The sequence below is a fragment of the Canis lupus genome, chromosome 20, assembly GCF_048164855.1.
Source record: "Canis lupus baileyi chromosome 20, mCanLup2.hap1, whole genome shotgun sequence".
NCBI classification, from domain to species: Eukaryota; Metazoa; Chordata; class Mammalia; order Carnivora; family Canidae; genus Canis; species Canis lupus.
This window is the reverse complement of record NC_132857.1, coordinates 28,123,957-28,142,469: the sequence shown is the minus strand read 5'-3', so window position 1 is coordinate 28,142,469 and position 18,513 is coordinate 28,123,957. Positions and strand designations below refer to the sequence as shown.

General features: G+C 36.6%; 1 protein-coding gene across 7 annotated transcripts in view; it reads right to left on the bottom strand.

The window, feature by feature from the left end:
- WDR33 (WD repeat domain 33) overlaps nt 1–18,513 on the bottom strand; it is a 123,854-nt gene that overhangs the window by 31,575 nt on the left and 73,766 nt on the right. Inside the window, exon 8 of one of the 7 annotated variants that reach the window (XM_072788709.1) lies at nt 9,384–18,215. The exons of the other annotated variants lie outside the window; for them this stretch is intronic. Within the exon in view, the coding sequence (XP_072644810.1) occupies nt 18,025–18,215 (191 nt within the window). The 3' untranslated portion in view covers nt 9,384–18,024. Of the gene's footprint in view, nt 1–9,383; nt 18,216–18,513 lie in introns of those variants that run through there. 7 annotated transcript variants of the gene reach the window in all.

The window sequence follows — 18,513 nt, the reverse complement described above, 5'->3', positions numbered from 1 at the left end:
TCACACATTTAATTTGTATATACAAGTAAAATGGTTTCTACTATCTGTACCATGTATTTATATAGAAGACTCACAAAGGCTGACCTAAAAGAAATTGTCAAGTAGATTAAAAACTGAAATTAAGGGGCACCTGGGTCGGTTAAGCGTCTGACTCTTAGTTTTAGTTCAGGTCCTGATCTCGGAGTCCTGGGATGGAGCCCCACATGGGTTTCTGCACCCAGTGTGAAGTCTGCTTGGGATTCTCTCTCCCTTCTCCCTCTGCCCCTGCCCTCCTCCACTCACACACTCACTCTCTCTCTCACCCTCTCACATGCACCATCTCTCTAAATAAATCTTATCTGAAAACTGAAATTAAGCATACATCTCATAAGACTAATGCCATGTAACTACTTCTGGCATCAAAGCAAAAAATTTTTATGAATATATGACATAACTTCTGAGTCCAATAAAAATATATACAAGTGTAAGTTTTGCTGAAACATGTATCAGACTATTAAACTTATACAATAATATGGAGGAAGGGTGTGATAGAGAAAAGTACAATTTCCATTTGAGTCAACTGTAAAGACTGTATTTAGAAAAATCCTGAGAACTATGAAAGGGAGAAAAACAATCAGATGTCTGATGCAACAGGAAAATCTATATTTGTTTCCCAAACCATTGCCTGAGAGTGTACAGAATGAGTGTTGATCCTTTATATTCTTCTGTTGTAATAAGCAGAAAGAAAGGAGCACCTGGGTGACTCAGTGGTTGAGCATCTGCCTTCGGCTCAGGTTGTGATCCCAAGGTCCTGAGATTGAGTTCCACATCAGGCGTCCCACATCAGGCTCCCTGCATGGAGCTTGCTTCTCCCTCTGCCTGTGTCTCTGCCTCTCTCTCTCTCTCTCTCATGAATAAATAAAATCTTTAATAAAAATTTAAAAAATTTTAAAAACAGGGATCCCTGGGTGGTGCAGCGGTTTAACGCCTGCCTTTGGCCCAGGGCGTGATCCTGGAGACCCGGGATCGAATCCCACGTCAGGCTCCCGGTGCATGGAGCCTGCTTCTCCCTCTGCCTGTGTCTCTGCCTCTCTTTCTCTCTCTGTGTCTCTGTGTGACTATCATAAATAAATAAAAATTAAAAAAAATTTTTTTAAACAAAAAACAGAAGATTTTCAGCATGTTTCCTGCCCAACAGCAAATTCCCCTTTGTTGGCTCTTTTTCTATTTTTTAATTTAAAGAATTTATAAAAAAAAAAAAAAGCTATTTTGTAGAATATTCATCAAAGCAGCTTAAAGGGAAGGAATGCAACAACTGAGTATTCTTTAAACCTCATTGCTATTTTATTGTTCCAAATATTAACAACCAGTATCACAAAGCCTATCAGCCATTCATTAGTCTGAGGTGGGAGATACCTGATGTCCCACACACAAGGCAGAAACCAGCTACAATGTCCTTTATGAAAAAGTGTGCACTGGTGTGTGTGTGTGTGTGTGTAATCAGAGTCAAGGTTCTCTAGCAAACATTTCTGCACATGTTCATAATTCAATAGTAATACACAGATGGTATAATAGTCTTTAAAAAAGTAGCATATAGTCATCACTTGAAAAACTATAAAGTTAAGTATAAAAACCAAAAAAACTTTAAAAGAATGATAGGAAGGTCTGGCAATAGCGAGACTATCAGAAAGAGCACAACCTATGTATGTATGCTACAATAATAACAGTAAAGTCACTAGTGCCAGCAGTTGGCCAAGAATGAAAAGAAGCCATGACTAAAAGCCCTAATGAAAAAAAAGCAGGATCAAACAGGAAAACAAGACAATGATACGTTAGGGCACTTCTAGGGAAAGCCATCCTTCTGAAAATCAGATGAAAACAGTAAAGTGGTTCATCACCCTTAGTTGGCCAGATTAAGGACACTGTGTCTTAAAGTTGGAGGTTTAGATAGATAAAAGTAACACAGAATCCTGGCCAAATGTGACATAATTAATTGCCCCCCATAGTAATCATAGCCATGTACAGCATCAACTGTCCTTTGAATCTCTGTGTTTTGCCAGTATCTACTTAGGTATATTCGCACATTTTTGGGAAATGTGGCTCCCTATAGAATTCTATTCATCTACTACTAAGGAAGGCAATAGTGGCAAAGTTAAAGAAATTTATCTGCATCAGAACAAGGTTACATGAACCCCTAAATAACTGCTAGCGGCAGGGTCTATTCACAGGATTCCCAGAAGACTGTAATTTCAAGCTATTACTGAGAACTTTTTCTATAAATAAGTAATCTAAGATGGCATCACACTCCAATTGGATCTTGACCATTATCTCTTTTTCTGTTTCAAAGCAGAAATAAGAAAACTGGGAGCTGGTTATATTACTTAGTTTCTCATAGTAAAAACAACCACATAAATACTCATTAGTCCACAGTGATATAAGTGAATAAAAATAAATAAGGGGGGGGGTGCGGAGGAATGCCTGGGTGGCTCAGCGGTTGAGCGTCTGCCTTCAGCTCGGGGCGTGATCCTGGAGTTCCAGGATCGAGTCCCACATGGGCTTCCTTCATAAAGTCTGCTTCTCCCTCTGCCTATGTCTCTGTCTCTCTATCTCTTGGTGTCTCTTGTGAATAAATAGGTAAAATCTTTTTAAAAATTAATAAATAAGGGGGCGGGGGGAGTCTCCTGTGCATGAAAATTCCAAATAACTTATGTATAATTCCCCAAACCTTTAGTGTGAGCTGTGCTTCATGACTTCTTTCAAAAAGTACAGTATGGAAAGGGGGTCAGGGCAGTAGCCCTACAATGGAGACTCCAACACTGCCTCAACCTGGTGATCAAGGTCAACATTAGACCATGTTGAGGTATAATCTTTGCTGTGATGTGATGAAAACAGCACATTACCTCTATGATCTTCTGCCTCAAATCCCATAAAACCAAAACTAATCATGAGAAATACATCAGATAATCCCAACTGGATGACATTCTACAAACTACCATAAAATTTCTCATTAAAGCGCTGGCTCCAGAAGACTGGAACAAGATTCTGACAGTGCTAAAGAGGGGGAAAACTGAATTTACAATTCACTACCCAACCAAATGAAAACATTTTTTTTTCTTTATTTTTCCTATAGATCTCAAAAAGGAAAAAAAACTCCTTACCATTCTAGAAATGTGGAAACCAAGTAACAAATAATAGGAAATGTGAAAATCCAAGCCACTTTAAGTTAAACTTGACATACTATAAACAATACCAGCATTTCCTTGTGGAAGTGATTAAAATCTGCCATATTCTTGTAGTCTACTAAATGCATAAATGAAGAAAAGCCAAGAGAGCAAAAAATACATCTATGCACATTGTATTAAAAACCAAAATTGTATTTTTAGGGGAAAGAGATCAATGTTTAATTCTGCTCTCCTCTCTGAGTAGCATCACAACTAAATCACAGAAATTCTCATTTCCACATATAATCTACCATGCTTCCCTCTCACAAGAAGAAAAACCCAAGAGATGAAATTAGCTTTGTCCAATAGGAGCACATGCAACGGGTTGTGTCGAAACAGTATTATTTGAAATCAAAGAAAAGATATATTCAATATACTTTAATTCATATTGGCACATTGTTTAGTGCTCATACACTATACAGTAGTTGATAGTAAAAAAAAAAATCTGGAGTAAAACTGATCTATTTAAATGTCAGATGTAATTTACCAGTTATGGCCTTACGTAATTTATTTAACACCTGCTAAGCCTTAATATTTTCAAGTGTAAACAAAGGTTACTCAATTATCAGATTGTTTCAGAAATTAAATAAGGTATAATAAATAATTCAGCACCATGCCTGGCACACATTTTGAACAGCCGATAATTAAAAGCTCTTATTTTGATCCAATCTGCCTTGAAAAATTTTGCATGGGGACAGATATTTCCATAGAGAGTTGGTTATCCAGCAAGAGCCGTTTCTACTATGAACAGAGGATAGGAAAGCAGAAAATGGCTCAATTTAAAAATACTCCCACTAAGTAAGACTTAAGACTTTTGCTAAATTTGTTTTCAAGCAACTGCTGAGAAAAGAATACTTTTTTAACCTAATTTTACCTAATTACCAACTCTAATTACCAACATCCAACCCAAGTATCTGAACTTGACCTAACACCATTTCTCACTCAGAACTAAAAAATCTAAAATGGGGGTCACCATTGTCTTTATTACTTTGTCTATGTTTTAAATAATTAAATCAAAATAAATAAATAAATAAATAAATAAATAAATAAATAGATAGATAGATAGATAGATAGTTGATGGATTTAACTATTGATTCCACTAGACTAAAATGCAGTCTCCAACACCAGAGCCTTATATTTATGGAGTAAATGTTTCATGACTCTCGCTACATTTTCTCTATCTTTAAAGAATATCAACTTATTTCTAGGGAGAAAGAAACCTACAGGAAAAATACTAGGCTTATTAACTCAAGTGTCTTTCAGTGACTTTAATTAATCACTTACCTCTAAATCACCCATTGCCATGGAATATCTTAAGCTTCAAATACATGATTAAAAACTTAAATACATACTATTTCTTAAGAAATGGAAAAATCATGTAAGTAGAACACAAGGAGGGAAGTAACAGAAATTGTTTCTAGGTCACTAATGTAAAAAAGAAATTATATCTTGTGGCGCACTGGGGGTGGCTCAGTGCTTCTACCTTCTGCTCAGGTCATAATCCCAGGGTCCTGGGATCGAGCCCCACGTCAGGCTCCCTGCAGAGCCCTCTCCCTCTGCTCCCCTGATCCAGCTCTCTCTCCCTCTCACAGTATCTCAAATAAAATATTTTTTAAAATAAAATAAAATAAAATAGTATCTTGGAATAAATCATGATTTTAGTACTAAACGAAATGATGTCTGCAATCCCCTTCCTAGATTATTTTCAAAGATTTAGAGTGGATACAGTTCATTTCCCAAGACTGATACTGACCATGAATTTTATTAAAATTTCAAAAACATTCAACCCAAATGTGAGCATTCTCCAAAAATAAATGGGCCAGAGCAGAAAAAATAAAACCCAAAACACACGGAAGGCTATTAGAGGCCTTAAAAAGATTCAGGAGCACCTGGCTGGCTCAGTCAGAAAAGCATGTGACTCTTGATCTTGTGGTCATGAGTTCAAACACCACGTTGGGATAAACGTAGGGGGGAAAAAAGGCTCTAAGCTCCATGACAGCTCAGTGATAAAGGCTGTGATGTTATAATGATGGTAATTACAGAACCCTTCATAAAGCAACTTGTCCAGGCCCCTGTTGACTTCTCACTTATACAGACCAGCTACCCTCAGCTAAGGCCAGACAACTGCTTTCTAAACAAAGCAAAAGTTCGTCTTAGAAGAAACCCAAGAACAGGATTTAAGACTGGAGAAGAATGCAGTACAAAGCTTGTGTGGCAATGCTACACTATGACCCTGAAGGAAAGACAGAAGGGAAGGAAGAAGAGAAGAGATAGGAGAGGGAAGGTGGATGAGGAAGGAAGAGAGAAAGAAAGGCATTCCATCTGAGAGTGAAGTAAACCAAGCATTCCACCTCACAATACAATCCACTGGTTTGTGGCAATTGCTGCTTACTCCAAGCCTGTCCTTCCCCGCCTAGTTCATTCACACACACACACACACACACACACACACACAGTCCACAGTGAGGGCTATCATCCAAGGGAGGAGCCTTTGGATAAGTGGACTTACTCAACTATGAAAGAAATGAAAGACAGCTACTTATGCTAACCAATACAAATCTTCATTCAAATTTAACCAATCAGGGGTTATTAGACATTTGAGAAAAGTTGACCAGGAAAAAGAAAGATTAAGGGAAAATAGGTATGAGATCAAACCAAACACACAAGTATTTCAATTACTATGCTAAAGTTTGAAGGGGTATATTCATTTAAAACAAGCAACAAAACAGGTCACTATGAAAAGTAAAAATACAAGAGAAGCACTAGGGGATTTTGGAAATTACACACACAATGGCTAAAATAAAAATTTGATCAGAAGGGCTAGATAACAAACTAGGCATGAACGAAGATAGTATTCTGGAAAACAGAAATCTTCCAAATCTTAAAAGTAAAGGAGAGAAACAGAAAATATGAAAGAAATGGTAATCAAGGCAGATAGCTCCAAGAAGACCAACATGAATATATTAAGAATTCCGTAAGACAAAGACAATACAAAATGATAAAGAAAAAAGAATCCTTTGAATGAAATAAAGATTTGGAATTGCAAATTAAAGCAAGACAAAAAAGATGGATGTTTAAAATATTTAAACACTGGTGTGGTAGTATAGTAAAAACAAGTTTGCTGAGAGAGATCATTTCAAAGACATTCAGAGAGGGAAACTAGATTATATACAAAATAATGAGAACCAGAATAGCATCTGATATTGATAAACAGGTAATGGAGGCCTTCACAATTCTAAGGTAAAAGGATTTAGAATCAGGAATTCACAACCCAGACAAACTAAGAGTCAAGTATGATAGCAAATTATAGACCTCTCCATACATAGGATTTTGAAATTTACCTCCAAACACTGTTTCTGAAAAAGAAATTTAACGTCCAGTATGACTGGCGTAAAAGATAGTTAAAAGCAGAGCAGGAAGTAAGAGAACCGACTAAGTCATGTCTTCAAAATTAAAACCAAAATCCATGTACTATAATTGCAAAATTAAAGTCTTTTAAAATGCTATGATAAAAGCTTTTAGCGATATTACAAAAAAAAATTAGAAATTGCAAGGAAAACTAAAGCAAAGTGGGAAAAAGTTTTTTTAAAGATTTTACTTGAGAGAAATAGATCATGAGGAGGGGGAAGGGGCAGAGGGAGAAGCAGATTCCCCACTGAGCAGGGAGCCCAATTCAGGGCTCGATCCAGGACCCTAATATCATGACCAAAGCCAAAGGCAGACGCTTAACCGACTGAGCCACCCAGGCATCCCGCAAACTAAAATTCTTGACGACATCTGAAAGTAAAGGGAAAGGAGAAAAAAATAGAAAGACGTTGAGGGTACAGACTTCGTTACCATAATGGTGAGTCAAGGGAGGTTGCTTCAAGCTGTTGGCCCAAAAAAACTAACAAACTAAGAGCATTTAAAGCTATAGGAAATGATCAAAACAACCACAGTTCATAATAACAAAACCCAGAAGGCAGAAGGCACAGTGGCAGTATAGTAAACAAAACTCCTCGTCTTTCATGACAGGAAGTAAAGAGACACCACATCAGACAGATATACCAAGAAATATATTATTTTAAATTCTAATGGTAACCACAGGAATAAAAACAAATTAGTTTTAAAATTTTATATCTGGGGAGTGGCAAAGGATTGGCGTATTTTTATATTTCAAATTCCATCCTGCTATGATGTTGGAGAAAAGACTTTTCCATGTGAGATTGTAATTTTTAAAAATAAAATCATATTCTTAAATGGTGGGAAAATTCTTTTATCTTTAGTTTTTGGCTAGACCACAACAACATCCTTAAGCTTTATCATTAATGACTCCAGGACTGTGAGGACAAATAAAAAATCTCTCTCAAAAGCTTAAATGTTCATACGGTTTGATCCATTAAGTTCATAGCTGTCTATCCTAAAATTTACAAGATTGGCAGCAAATATAAAGATAGAGGAAGCTTAGTGTACAACTCTTAGTAAAAACCTTGTAAATCCTACACATCTGTCAATGAAAATGGTTAAGTAAGTTATGGTAGATACATGCTATGGAATGTTATAGCTACCAAATAAAAAGATTGGAGTAGTAAGGATACAGAAAGATGACCATGATATATCATATCACAAGAAAAGCAAACAACAAAAGAATAGATGTGGTATAATCCCATTTCATATAGTTGGTTTTTTTTTTTAAGATCTTCTTGTATATGTGTAAGAATTGTGGAAACATACACACCAAAGTATTAACAACAGAATAGTGGTGAACTTTGGATAGAAGATTGAAAAAGGGGAGAGAGAAACTGACTTTTTACTTCTCTTTGTGTGAGCTTTTTATGAATATTTATTAATTACCTTTGTAAAAGCAGAAAATTCTCAAAAAGATAATTCCACGTTAATCCCACCCAGTTCTTTCCTTACCTTTCCACCCCTCCGTTCCCCCAACACTGCTGCACCACAGATCTCAGCCTTCCATATGACACATGGTGGGAATGTGTGAATCCAGACCTTATAGTACTCTCCAAATCTTACTTTCATGTGATACACAGAATATACTTGTTGCCATGCATGACTAATGGAAAAAATGCATCTTAATTTTGCATTTAATCTTCAGCTTAGTTGGTTACACAATGGCATTGCTAATAAAGCCAAGATTTCAAGTGTTATCCCCACAGGTCAATTAACTGTTATGCAGTCAGTCTGCTTTTGTTTTCATCATCTGTCATCTTCCTGGGGACACGACAACAAGATGTGGAGAAAGCAAAGTAAATCCATTTTAACTAGTGGGAACACACTGATAGTGGGTTTCAGTCTCATGGTTGTATTCACACGTGCGCATATGTATGACCACAGTTTACACATTTCTTTGCTAGCCAACAACATATAGTCACTGAATTGTGTCATCAATGTTTCCCAAAGAGAGATTTGCTGGTTAGCCAAGTATCTGCAACAACAGAGCCTATCTATGCTCTGTGGGAGTAGTGTGATGTTGGGGTATGTGGGACCACGAAGTTCTCAGTTTCGATTCTATAATTCCCATCTTCAGTCATCACACTCAACAAAGAAAAATCAAAGCCATGTGGCAGAGTGAAGGTTTCAAAACCTTAACTGTGCTTGAAAAATGATCTTTCTTTCACTACCTCATTTGTAGAGAAGGCAAGAATAAAAGGAGAAAAATCAAAGACTAAAGGATAATAAAATAAATGAAGACTTACAATGTAACCATGGTGCTAGTTATATAAATATCTCTAACAAGAGAATATTGGATTCTGATCTAAACTTAAAACATCTATTAAAAATGCCCCAAAAAACAACTCACAACACAAAGATGTATCATTTTTTGGCCTTTATATCTTTTCAGGATACTGTAAACCTCATAAAAAGTAGCAATGAAAGGAATATTCTGCTATAGATCTATAGAACTCAGTATATTTTATGCTCAAGTATCAATTGACCTAACTAGAACTCAAAAAAACAAAACAAAACAAAACAGCTGATGGTTCTCAGGGAAGACTCAAATTGTTATCTATTAAAAAATCAAACAAGCAAGCAACCAAACAAAGGAAAAGAACTGAATTTCAGGTCCAGTGCAAGAGAAATGGTGGGAATGAAGTGTTGTCTTAAGAGAATACAGTGGTTCTGAGATGACAGTGGAAGTATAGTATGAGGACCTCTATAAATAAAGCTTTAAATAATAAGTCATAGTTCCATTTCAATGTTATTTATTTAGATGTGGCTTACAATACAATTAATTTTATCAGTGACACTTCTAAGAACCCTTACTGAAAATAGGATGATCGTGTATAATATCCCATCCCAACTCTTGATCTAGTCATCTCCTCTTCAACCCTTTATAATGCCTTTCCTAACCAGTTCCAAACTCCTCTTAAGTCAAATTCACTTCAATATGTCACTTTCTTTACCGCCAGCTTTCCTTATACATATGCAACACACATTTTCTTCATGCCTGCCACATGAGCAGAGGCGTGTTCTGTGAATTTCTAGGACCCTCACAACAACCCTGTGAGGTAGGTTTCATTAGCACCACTTGACAGAGTTAGAAACAAACTCAGACTGCTGACTTGCCCAGTGGCAGAGGTGGGACTCAAAGCCAGAATCACTTGCAGATATGAGTTATGACTGCCCCAAGTAAGACTGTACCTAGAATTTTCGAGGAGCTGAAGAGGTTCAGTAACAGTTTCTTCTTCCTTGTCACTTACCAAGTAAACAGCAAATATACTATATTCTCCTATCATTAAATTTTAAAGGTAACAATATACAAAATCAAATTTACCCCTCCCATTTTATAGGGAAAAAATGACATACGCAAATAGACTCACAGACATCATTAATTATGAAAAGATATAGTAAACTGGTGCTATTCTACATCAATCCTTCTGGTAAATGGACACTTATAAAAGTGATATAATGCAAATCTACTCGTTATTATAAATAATAGGAAGAGTGAATTCTGTGGGGATCATGAAAGTGGGCTGCTGCCCAGATTTACTTTCAAAACACAAAACGTTATCCAGGAACTTTAACCCAGAGAACGTACCACAAACCTACATGCCTAAGTTATAGGAAGATGTCTCCTGGCATCTACATCTAACTTAGACACTGATAAAAAGGGTTATATAATAAGTTCCTTACTAATCCTGAAATCTGTGGTAACTCTGGAATCCTTCTTCCTATGCAAAAATATGTACTGCACTTGGTAAAGACCTACATTTGGTAAGACCTAAATGATAGTTCAGTATCATGTGTTTAAAACTTAAAATGTATACACTTTTCTGTGTAGAATGGTCTTTAGGAGAAAAACCTTATTTTGAAATGTTACCACTCTTAGTTATGTCCAAATCAACCATACTATAATGCTACTACTGTTCTACCAAAAGCACCGAGATGTAAAAACTTTTGCAATCTAAATCCTTTCTTAGGGGCCCCTGGGTGCTCAGTCATTAAGCATCTGCCTTTGGCTCAGGTCATGATCTCAGTGTCCTGGGATCAAGCCCCACGTCAGGCTCCTTGCTCTGTGGGGAGCCTGCTCCTCCTTCTCTCCATCTGCCTGCTACTGTCCCTGCTTCTGCGCCCTCCCAAATAAATAAAATCTTTTAAAAATAAATAAATCCTTTCTTAAAGGATTTTGAGGATCTTATAAACATTCAAAGCTATCACACAGCTATGAAGATTTCAATGACCAAATATGATTATGTTCTTTATTTCTATAGGAAAGTTCCACAGACCAATAGGTATATAGTATTATCATATGAAGAAGACTGGTTTGCCTATAATGTACCTTGTCTAACAGAACTATATATTTTTGTTCTCTCATCTGTGACACCACCAGTAAAAAGTGCTTAGAATTCTAATGGGTACTCATGGTTAAGTCTTAACTACAAATATAGCTTTTCTATCTCTAAAACTTACCCAGTTTTTACCAAATGATAAAAAGATTCATTACTAAGGAGAATACCTTCTATTACTCAAGAGGAAGATATAAAAGAAGCTTATCTTGTAGTTTACTAGTACACAAATTTTGTTCTGAAGACCTCCACATTTAGAGAGGTACCTCAGGACTTGTCGAGCAGATGCTCCATAAACAGTTACCACTTTTAAAGTTACAAAAACTATAAAACTACTTTATTAATCATAGGGATATTCTTCTGAGTACTCTAATATAGTAATGTAGTGCTTATTCAAGAATACATATGAAATGAAGAGACCATTAAGAAATGCTTTTAAAACAAAAATCAGCAATCAGTAGTACTGCTCAAGAAGACAGGAATGGCTATTTGACCCATCCATCATACCCAGGGCCTGGCACTTAGTTAATAGCAATTGTTTGAGTAAATGAACCAATATAAATTTGCCCTTAGTGGTCTTTAAGATAGACAGCTGGAGCTGTGAAAAAATAGTCCATTTCCTGCTTTAAGTCAATCTGAGAGTTCATAAGGAATTTTTAAAATTATTGTAATTTTTAATTGTAAAGTATTTGACAGAGTTCTTAAGTCTTAAAACCTTTAAAATTGCTTTGGTATTTGCTGTTTTGTATGAACACAGACAATCTAGAAAGTGAATAGTTGACTTGTCCCAGATAGAAACAACTCCTGAAGCACTACAAACCAATCCCTGGACACTAAGTTTAATGAGATAAACCTTAGGATCCCGCAGAGATTAATGCAAATGCACACATTTTATTTTTATTAAAAAGAACATGTTCGGGAATCCCTGGGTGTCTTAGCGGTTTAGTGCCCGCCTTCAGCCCAGGGCATGATCCTGGAGACCCGGGATCCAGTCCCGCATCGGGCTCCCTGCATGGAGCCTGCTTCTTCCTCTGCCTGTGTCTCTGCCTCTCTCTCTCTCTCTATCTGTGTCTCTCATGAATAAATAAATAAAATCATTTTTAAATAAATAAATAAATTAATTAATTAAAAAAAAGAGCACGTTCATATTTTACCCACTACTTCTAGCCAGCTGAAAACTGGTATGCATGATAAGCTCAATTGCTCTGCTTTGTAAAAACATAACTATTGGTATCACTGAAGCTTATTCCAGTGACAGGCCCAATGTCACTGCTATTGAAGCATGGTCTCCCCTCACCCCACTCCCAGCTAGTTCCTATATAGTGAGAAGTCAGTTTGGATTTAAATGCTTTTCAAGAAAGTTCAAAAAGAAAAAAAAAAAAAAAAAAAGGGCAGTCCCTGACCACTGAGAACTAAACTGATACAGTTAAGCCTCAATGTTATTATAGACTGATCTGACATTAACAGCAAAATCATTTTGCTCTCCTGATCCCACTAAATAACTGTCTAGACCAGGATGAAGTCAAACAAAAACAAGATATACAACCCACAAAATACCAAGTATCTCTCTTATGCTAAATGAGTGACAACCGTCAATCCTTGAACCCTCCCCCAAATTACCCAACGCCCAAATCCTATACTATAATCTTTGTAACACCATCTTATTGAGACACCCCACAGTTCTCCATGGTCTGTATTCTTTGCTGCAGAGAGTAATAAATCCAACGTATTCAGTAACAAGTGTGTTCCTGGTGGCCTCTGAATGAAGGGTAAATACTAATGGTAGAATGAAAATAGACTACATGCTCTAGGGTTACAAAAGGACTCTAAAATATGGCTTACTAATACACATCTCCTAATTCACAATGAGGGCAGCTTTGGCTAATTTTGGTACAAGATTTCTTCCATTTTGCTTTTAATGTCAAGACCATGCTAAAATGTGTTGAAAAGTTCAGAAAAAATAAAAAACATTAATGACAATCACAGTGAAAACTGTTAAGGCATATAGGAAAAGCCCATCTAGCAACGTTAATTAGGAGAACGAGCAGGAGGAGTCACCAAAAGTCCTTTCAATCAGAGCCATGCTCAAGTATATGGGCTATACCCACATGCCTAACTAAGTATTTTAAAACAAGGACTTTAAGAAAATACCTAAAAATAATAAAGTTGAAGGTATAAGGAAAAGGTAGAAGAGGGTAACTTTTTCTTTAAATAGTGTTCACCGTAACCACTGGAAAACCTGGATAACAGACTAGCTGTGAGAGGAAAGCAAGATTTTAGTATATATTCTTTTACTAAAAGCCTTTTTTAATGTGCAAAATCTCCCACTTTGCAGCTGAATGTTATTTTTTAAGTATGAATCACACTAGACAGAGGTATAAAAACCAAGAATGCCAACTTAGAACAAAGTTTTTATAACACAAACAAATCTACTATAGACACTAGTATGAGCATTTTGACAAAAAAAAAAAAAAAAAAAAATTCCAGTATTTTAAAGCTAAGCTATTCCTAACTATATGTTTAACACAGGAGCTAAAAATTCAAGTCTTGAAGAACTTGAGGGGAATAATAATTTATTAAAAGCCCTTCCCTACCCCAAAGATAAGGCAGAAAACACCTTTTTAACTGTTAACCATATAATCAGTTTTTTAAAACCCTATGAAGATAAAGCACTCATTAACTACCTTTCAGATAAAACTAAAATATTTTCATGTCTAGGAGATGGGGACATGGGGTATATATGCCACTTTCCCAAGTGCCTATTACGTCTTTCCTGAATCTGGAACATGTAAGTTTGGAGCATCACATTAAAGTCATTGTCTTCAAAGAAACCTAATTTCTTAGAACCTGCAGTGTGTGGGAGTTCTGGTTGAGAGAGAAAATTTTTTCAACACTGCCCTCTATCTGTTAGCACATAAAAGTGTTGTATATATTACAATCTGGTCTTGTTGTAGGATGTGCATTACCACTTACTTTTAATGGATCATAAAAGCCTTATTATTCAATAAGTAGGAGCGATGATTTAAACTCATCTTGGGATGCCTTTATGCAGTTCAAAACTATGACTTCAATGGAACAATGAAAACTAGTTTTTTAAAAAAATATGTCAAAGCTTGTTCAAAGAGAGTACCTACTATACCAAGTAATGCCTATGTAACTTACAATAGGAAAAGGAAGTTTGTGGTCTCCCTGAGCCCATGTAGTGAAGAAGTATTAGATCTTTTAGAGTACAATGGAGTAAATATTCTAAGTTACATTTTATTGTAGGTATATAACCTTTCACCTGTATTTGTATTAGGGTATTAGAAATAATCCAATGAAGAAGGTTGACCTTAAAAAAAAAAAAAAAAAAAAAGGTTGACCTTTCCACTAACTCCAATCTCCTCTGTAAATCTCTTTTACAATTTTTAAGAACAGGTACTTTATGGCCCAGCGAATTTTAGCACATTTAATTCAAATGTAATTCTACAATAATAGTAATAAACACCAAGATGTTGACTATTCTCTCTTTACAGTGTAAACCTGAAGCCATGTCAAGTTTTATCCTTTATGACTATCACAACCCTTGGCATACCTGTTCCAGGACTGAAACTTTCCTCTTTCAAATACCTTTCATCTCATGAGCATTAATATCTAATATCCAGTTTCTAAAACAAAACTGTGTCATCATCTTACTTCTTCACTGTGCGAGGAGACTTGTTTTTCTTTTTTCCCTTAAGTAAAGGTCCAGGGGCAGGGCACCTGGGTGACTCAGTCAGTTGAACATCTGCCTTCAGCTGAGGCCATGAACCCAGAGTCCTGAGATTGAGCCCCCAGCTGGGCTCTCTGCTCAGCAGGGAATCTGTGCTTCTCCCTTTCCCCATACCCCTCCTCCCCACTCATGTTCTCTCTCCAATAAATAAATAAAATCTTTTTAAAAAGGGGGTGGTGGTGTCCAGGGACACCTGAGGACTCAGTTGGTTAAGTGTCTGACTCCTGATTTTGGCTTCGGCTCATGATGTCAGGGTCGTGAGATGGAGGGGCTCTGTGCTAGGTATGAAGCCTGCTTAAGACTCTCTCCTGGGGATCCCTGGGTGGCTCAGCAGTTTAGCGCCTGCCTTCAGCCCAGGGCATGATCTTGGAGTCCCAGGATCGAGTCCCACATCAGGCTCCCTGCATGGAGCCTGCTGCTCCTTCTGCCTGTGTCTGCCTCTCTCTCTCTCTCTCTCTCATAAATAAAATCTTAAAAAAAAAAAAGACTCTCCTTCTGCCTCTTCCTTACCCCACCCATTTTCTTTAAAAAAAATAAAAGGAAAAAAAATAAAATAAAATAAAAATAAAAATAAAAGGGTCTAAGGAGTGCCTGGGTAGCTCAGTTGGTTAAGCAACGGACCACCCTTGGTTTTGACTCAGATCAGGATCTCTAGGTCCTGGGATTGAGCCCCGCGTTGGGCTCCATGTTCAGTGCAGTCTGCTGGTCCCTCCTCTACCTCCCTCTCTCACATGCTCTTTCTCAAATAAATAAAATCTTTTAAAAAAAAATCCAAAATATTTTTAAAAACCTAAATTTAAAACAGTTCAAAGAGCTAAAATACTCTATAGTAACGGATTTATTAAACTCTAGCAGAGAAATTATTAAATCAAATAAAAAATGCCCAGCAAATTCTCTTAATTTTTGTTTTAATAAACATTTCATTTTTACCCCAAAGACCCTTAGTCATTTACATTTGTATGATAAATTGTTATATCTGTAAAAGTAAAAATGTTCTCGAAAACCAGATTAATATACCTTTAAAAATATAAATGGGGGACACCTGGGTGGCTCAGTGGTTGAGCATCTGGCTTTGGTCAAGGCATGATCCCGGCATCTGGGATTGAGTCCCATATCAGGCTCCCTGCATGGGGCCTGCTTCTCTCTCTGTGTGTCTCTCATGAATAAATAAATAAAACTTTTAAAGAAATAAAAATATAAATGTAATAGTTTTTCCATCAATTTCTAGAAAATGACTTCACCATTCCAAAAACATGTAAAATATTATTTTTTTTAACATGTAAAATATTATTAACACTAACTTCTACTTATTTAACATTCAGGGCCTACACACAGAACATTAAAACTGGACACTATGCTATATGATCTCAAAAACACAGAATTTAAGTTCAGAACTAACTAAACTTACGGTGCTCCTTAATTCCTAATGTGTCTCCTTTAATATCATCCTATTTACTCTTAGAATCGCTTTTTCAGTTGGGCCAGTATCTGCTACACCCTACGTAAGGATTTAGCTTCCACCCTCCAACAAACCCCATCCACTGGGACAGAAAATATATAGAATTACAGTTTCCCCAAGACTCCTAACTTACCAGTGATCACCTTACTCATTGAAGAAGACAAACAGAAATGACATTCTACCAGAGTTATCACTAGCGCATCCAACTTTATTACTAAATGGGTTTAGAAATTACTGTGATTAAAATAAATAAAAATTTTTTAAAAAGAAATTGCTGTGATTAAATTTGGTCAATAGGAAAAAACTTGTTCTTCCCCCCAGAGAAAAAGAAATGTTGTCTCAATGAAACAGTCTAGACACCAAAGACCACAGTCTGCGGCAGTATGATGCTGTGAAGACTTGATTTTCACTGTATCCTGCATTCCCATTCACCATGGTGCTTGCCCAATTGACAAAATACATTTGAGGCGATGAAAGAAAAGGCCTAGGAAAATGCTGGAAATGCTGCTTAAGGGACGAAGCCATGTTTTGAGAATTTTTATTGACCACAGCTGGTAATCATTTAATATTTGATTCATCTAACAATTAAAATAGAAACTTTAAATGCTTCCATATCAGATCTTTTTTTTAAAAAGCCAATTCTAGCGATGACTGGGTGGCTCAGCAGTTGAGCATCTGCCTTTGGCTCAAGGCGTGATCCCGCGGTACTGGGATCAAGTCCCCACATCGGGCTCCCTGCATGGAGCCTGCTTCTCCCATTACCTGTCTCTGCCTCTCTCACTCATTAATAAATACATAAAATCTTTTAAAAATAATTATTAACAATAATAAAAAGCTAATTCTAAGTGTTGAATTTTTTTACACCTGAAGATATTAGAAAATCACTTGTTTAAGCAAGTGGTCATATTTATGGACTAGCTATAAGTTGAAACCGGTACAATTGTGATAACTGATAATGGCTAAAAATATTTAGATGAGTTAAAATACATTTCAGAAGTAACCACTTTTATCCTTAAATGGGCAGAAAGGTGAAAGTAGGCTCTAAAATTAGCTTTGGAAATGAGATAATAGCTGACACCAATTAAACATTCTTTACGGCAGTAATGTTTCTCATGAATTAACCAATTTAATTCTCACAACTACTCAGGAAGGTCAGTATTATTACCAATCCCCATTATACAAATGAAAACCAATAGACACAGGGACATCTGGGTGGCTCAGCAGTTGAGCATCTGCCTTTGGCTCAGGGCATGGTCCAGGGGCCCAGAACTGAGTCCCGTATCGGGCTTCCTGCATAGAGCCTGCTTCTCCCTCTGCCTAGGTCTCTGCCTCTCTCTGTGTCTCTCATGAATAAGTAAAATCTTAAAAAATAAAAAAATAAAAAAAGAGAAGGAAAGAAAGGAAAGAAAGGAAAGAAAGGAAAGAAAGGAAAGAAAGGAAAGAAAGGAAGAAAGGAAGAAAGAAAGAAAGAAAGAAAGAAAGAAAGAAAGAAAGAAAGAACGAACAGACACAGTAATGTGACTTGTCCCAGTGTCCCATATCTGCTAAGGGCTAAACTGTGACTTAACATCCAGGTCCCAGAGCCTATGATTGTGGTAATATACAGTACTGTCTCTTTATATACTAACTTTTGTTGTGTAGCTTTTATTAACAGGAAACTAGTAAAAGAAGTTAATCAGAAAAAAATAAATAATGTTTTCAAAAGAACACTGAGAAGAGCACCTGGCCAACCCAGTTTGATAGAGCACGTGACTCCTGATCTTGGGGTCATGAGGTAGAGCCCTACATTGGGAGGAGAGTTCACTTTAAAAATAAATTAAATAACAATGTTTAATTTTTTAAAAAATGTTTAATTGAAAAAAGGGATCCCTGGGTGGCGCAGCGGTTTGGCGCCTGCCTTTGGCCCGGGGCGCGATCCTGGAGACCTGGGATCGAATCCCACGTGGGGCTCCCGGTGCATGGAGCCTGCTTCTCCCTCTGCCTGTGTCTCTGCCTCTCTCTCTCTCTCTCTCTCTCTGTGACTATCATAAATAAATAAAGAAAAAAATATTAAAAAAAAAAAAAACACAGACAAGTCAAGGAAACTACATAAGGGAAAGGGAGATGAAAAAAAATCACAAATGAACAACAACAAAAGCCTTGAAAAACAGTAGAGAGAAGGGAAAATTAATTTAATGAAAATAGCTTTGAAGATCTGAACTATCAAATAAAAGACCTGGGTTGGGAAAAGGTATGAAGGAATCTTTAGAGTGCTGAAAGCATTCTGTATCTTCACTGACAATGACTACTACGCATAAAACTTTTTCAAAGAAAAGTGAG